Raw genomic sequence first — 4924 nt, forward strand, 5'->3', positions numbered from 1 at the left:
ATTTTATGGAAAAGAAGTGGATTTCGTGGATAAGTATCAAAGAGATTAACTTGTCCAGTATTGTTTAACTTCAATTAGATATTTTCCCTGCCAACCGTTGGATAAAAACGTACATTCGCATCGAGATCAAATTGAAATGTTTGTTATTTTTTACTTTCTTATACCCATAAAATGAATACAGTTTCTCTCTGTGTGAAATCCGAGGTCCAGTTGGCTCTGCTTGCAGCATTTGGCAAGTTTCCACTTGGATCTCGAACAAATACCAGTTCCAAATTTCAAGGCTGGGTGAGAGGCTCTCTGCTCTTGCCCCTGGAGACACACTGTTGACCTAACCATTGATATAGCTGCTCCACCGTCTCGGGAATGGCGTCTGGAATCGATCTGAGCCGCGAGTGCCGGCACGTCTTCGAGCAGATTCGCAAGCTGAAGCAGCATCGCTACGCGGTGTTCGTCATCCAGGACGAGCTGGAGATCAAGGTGGAGTGTCTGGGCGTGCGGGAGGCGAGCTACGACGACTTCCTGGAGGATCTGCGCCGGGCGGGCGCCAACCAGTGCCGCTTCGCCGTCTACGACTACGCGTACCAGCACCAGTGCCAGGGCACCTCCTCCACCTGCCTCAAGGAGAAGCTCTTCCTGATGCTCTGGTGCCCCACGCTGGCCAGGGTCAAGGACAAGATGCTCTACTCCAGCACGTTCGCCGTGCTCAAGCGGGAGTTCGCCGGCGTCCAGAAGTGCATCCAGGCCACCGAGCTGGACGAGGCCTCCCGCAATGCCGTCGAGGAGCAGCTGCGCTCGCTGGACAGGGAATAGCCCACCTCCTCCGACTCCCTCTCCGCCCCCATGAAATACAGCCCGGCTCAACCAGCCAGCCCCATTTAAATTGCCTCTGGTGTCGGGTTTTCTTTCGGTGGCGCCTCTAAGCTCTCCCAGAGTCCGACCATGGCTGTCCCTCCTCGTCCTTGTTCCGGGCTCGTCTTTCATTGCCGAGGGCCCCGATTTAATTTGATTTCGCCCGGCATCTAATGAGCCCATTTGGCATATGGATGCCTCTTGACGCTTGCCACGGGTATCAGGTATAATTTGTTTTGTCCCCAGCTCCCTCCTCCGCTCATTATCTGGGCCCGTCTAAAAAGATGTACACACTTTCGCCTCAGCCGGCTGCGAGGGCAAAGTTTTGGCATTCAGACTTTTTATCTCATCCATAAATCACGACCAAGTTGAAATGCGCCCTCTTCCCGGGCCCGCGGCCTTCCGTATCATTTGGCAGAAGTCTGGGAATTAATCAAATTGACGAGGAGCACGTCACCAGCCTCAATTGCTACACTTCAAACAGGATTTGGATTGAATGTGCTCAGCGTTTATTGATTTGGTGAATATTTGAATTCAATTGGACTGGCGTAACCCGTTGTGCTTTGCCATCCTCTCAGACAAGTAGCTGCCATCAAGTGCAGCGACTGCAGGACATCGTCCTTTGAGAGCGTCTCCAGTAGTGCTGTCAACTCTGAAGGTAGTTGAGATGGCTACTTTGGCCTCTAAGTGGCACTTTTTCTTAAAAAATATAAACATATACATTCATTTGTGGGCTTTTACATTTAAGACAAAAGATAAGTTTACACTAAAACCTAGAAAAGCACTTGAGTCGATGGCTTCAACTATCAGAATCTCGTTATTCTTTTTAAAATTTCAAGTACAATTTTAGGGCCCTTCTATTGCTGAGACACACAAGTGCCACAGTGCCTAGCGGACGGTGGCGGTACTACTGACCAAGCCAAAGCCTGTTTACTTAGTTAGCTATAACTTTTAAAATAACAATGCGACTGGTCCTATTCTCAGAATTGTGATAGGTATTTATCAATAAAATCAGTTTCAATTTACACTGAAAAAAAACGGTAAATGTGTGGACAGCGGACAGCCGTTTTGAACCAATCAGATGTGGCTGGGAATTCTGTTTTAGTGTTTATTTGATTTAATTTAAAATTAACTTACTTAGAAAAAAAGAGTAGAATAACAGGTACCCATGAATAAGAACACCATTCCAAGCAGGAAATTAGGCAGGTGGGCAGTTTACGTATGTAACCTCAACTTTGCTATTCAGAAAAAAAGAGTAGAATATCATGTGCCCATGAATAACAACACCATTCGAAGCAGGAAACGAGGCGGACGGGCAGCACTGGCCTGGTAATTTTATCGGCGTGCCGAACTGTGTCGTTGGTGGCGCTACGGGTATCCGTCATGTGCCTGTGAATATAAAGGAAGAGCTGATATCCTTGGCAGGCGGGAGGCGGGCAGACGGGGAAGAGGCTCTGACAAGGACATGGCTAAAACGGGGAGGAAAAGCGAGGAAAAGCGAGCCGGAGCAAAGTTTTGCAAATGAAGCGAGCGAACGCAAACGGAACACAGCAGATAAAAAGAAACCTCAAAGAGATGCATTCATAAATTGCCGCCTGCCCGCCCTCTGCCGCAACAAATGTGGCAAAATCAAAGCAAAGCGAGGCGAGGAAAGCCAGGGCAGACAACAGAAAAGAACGGAAAGCTGGGGAACGAGACCCGGGAAAATCCACGCAAATCTAGTGGAAAATTAAAATTTTGCCAATTTATGCGAACGTCAGAGGAGCGAAAGGGGCCGTTAAGGAGTGACAGCAAAGGGCAGACACGCAGGCGTCTCGGAAGGCCAAAACCGGTTACGTCTACCCTTCGGGAAGCTGATTCCTGGTCTTGGCCAACAGTTCCGCGGCGGCTTCGCACGCACGCGGCGGAAATGAGTTTACCTTTGAGCCTGGCCGGAAATGAAGCTTTTAGTCCGGACGGGACATGCATGCAAATGCATCTGCTTCTGGTTCTGGCCCTAAACCCTCCGAATATTGGCCACTTTCTCAGCAGCTGCAGCTGCAGACCGCAAAAAGTCCATTAAAGTCCGGGTCATAAGTGCCCGCTTTCCCGCTACTTCCCCGGCTAATCCGCTGCAGTACCTGGAACACCCGTCCGACCACCCCTTGGGGCTTACGTTCCCCCTCACCCGTGGCTGCGTTAATGGAAGCGGATGTGCGACATCTTGTTGGCAATCTAATTATCCATTGGTGGTACGCAGCGGATGCCGGATCTCGGAGACGATTTAACTCTTAATGCGTTTGTCAATGGCCAAAACTTTCCCGCTTTCCGCTTCTCGTTACAGTTTGCCCAGGCCACCGCCACCAGTCGTCCATTTCTGGCCAGCTAAGCGGCTTACATGACGGCCAAATCCGAGACAGATGTCGCCTTGAAAGTCGCGCATTCCAGGAGGATTCCCCTCCCACTCTGCGCCACCTCACCGCCCACCCTGTTCCATTTAATTATGCTTGTTGTGCTAATGAAATTGAATTCGTTAAGTTGACGGCGGCTGTCAAACTTTGTTCTGCCTAGTCATCGCCGGGGAACTTACCAGGCTATCCCGTCGTTAGAAGCAGGCTCCTCATCCGACTTGGAGTCGGAGCCTCCCGTCCGGGAGGTTGTTGTGCCATGTCCACCACTCAAAAGTCAAAACCACTCGGTCGCAACTATGTTTACCCCGTGTGGCACCTTATCTGGGGCAGCACATGTCCAAAACTGCGAGCTTGGCAGCTGTGCGGACTCCGAGTTTTCTAATTTGGAATGCAAACAACTGAAACCAACTGCAAGAAGGGGCATTTCGCGCTGCGTTTGGCTCTGTGCAGATGCTTTCCCGGACAAGTTTTGGTTTTTAAACAACCCCGGCTGGCCGTTGGAGTCCGAAAAGGTCACATTCTTTAATGACCTGGCACTGTACTAACATAAAATGCCAAGTTCTTCTACCTTCTCCAGGATGTGCCTTTAAGTCGGAGCCATCCTATAGTTTTCGCATAAGGAGATCTTTAAGACCCAGGACGCCGCTCAATTACACTTAAATTGGCTCCCTGACAAACTCGCAACTCCCGTCTAGCAGGGCCAACTCCCTGCCAGGATCAATTTGTGTCCGTGGTGCGACGGGCCATCGAAGATGCGAATTCGAATATGCTAAGTGTATGCAAAGTGCCGTGACAGGCAGATACGGAATTGTTTCCTCCGCAGGAGGCTGCATGTCGGGGCGCTTCTTACAAGGCACCTTGGCCGCCAGCCCAGGAACCTTCGATAAATGTGCGGGATGCTGTTCATCGTTAAAATAATAAGTACTAAAGGATTGCTTTCCGCGGATGCCACGTACAAAGGTGGGGTAAACCGAATAACATGCACTACAGCCCTACATTTAATGGTTTGGATGGGTTTTCCTATGTACTATGTGTTATAGAATGATATCCTAAGGATATACAAGGCAGGTCAGGAAGTACAGTTCGGTAGAGAATTAAGTCAAAGATGTGTAGTTATTTAACTTAGATACTCGAATTAAGTAGGAGTTCAGGAGGTCTAAGCTGTAAAATATAGATTTGATTAGTTTTTAGGTAGTTTGTAGTGCTTTGTACACAGGAAAAGTTTTCTAGCTAGATTAAAACTTCAAGAAATGTTCCAAGCTGGCAACTAATAAGTATATTAAAATGCAGTTTAATAGGGCCCTTAGCCAGAAACTTAAAGAGCAATACCACTTTCAAATGATGATTTAATTGCCCCGCTTATGAGATAACCAAGGAGCTTAATTTATGTAAAGAATGTTTGCTTATTCAGAGAAAAGGTTCTCGGTTTTTGGGTCCTCCAGGACCCAGTGTGCGATGGTCGACGGGCCCGGAATTCGGGCAGCTGGGGCATGGGCACCCTTGTCTGCCGGGATGTCCGAGTCCAGACACTCGTCTGCCCCAGCTCGCCGACAGAAAATGGGAGCTGCGTGAGCTGGTTGGGGCTTAATTTGAATTGCAAAGCGATGCCAGATGAAAACGGCACAAAGCCAAGGACGAGGGCGCCTCCTCCGAGCGAATGCCTCCGCCGTGCATGTGTTCTTTTT

At 49.1% G+C, this 4924-nt stretch overlaps 1 protein-coding gene across 1 annotated transcript; it reads left to right on the plus strand.

Moving 5' to 3' along the window:
- The first annotated feature begins 217 nt into the window (after nucleotides 1-217).
- LOC108035763 (cofilin/actin-depolymerizing factor homolog) lies at nucleotides 218-880 on the plus strand. Its single transcript, XM_044093285.2, has one exon. It carries the CDS (start codon nucleotides 364-366, stop codon nucleotides 808-810), a length of 447 nt encoding a protein of 148 aa, XP_043949220.1. The 5' UTR covers nucleotides 218-363; the 3' UTR covers nucleotides 811-880.
- Nucleotides 881-4924: the final 4044 nt, after the last annotated feature.

This window comes from Drosophila biarmipes, chromosome X (assembly GCF_025231255.1).
Source record: "Drosophila biarmipes strain raj3 chromosome X, RU_DBia_V1.1, whole genome shotgun sequence".
NCBI lineage: Eukaryota > Metazoa > Arthropoda > Insecta > Diptera > Drosophilidae > Drosophila > Drosophila biarmipes.

Excerpts from the sequence above, each read along its gene's own strand:
- LOC108035763 (XM_044093285.2), top strand. The coding sequence starts at position 364 with ATGGCGTCTGGAATCGATCTGAGCCGCGAGTGCCGGCACGTCTTCGAG.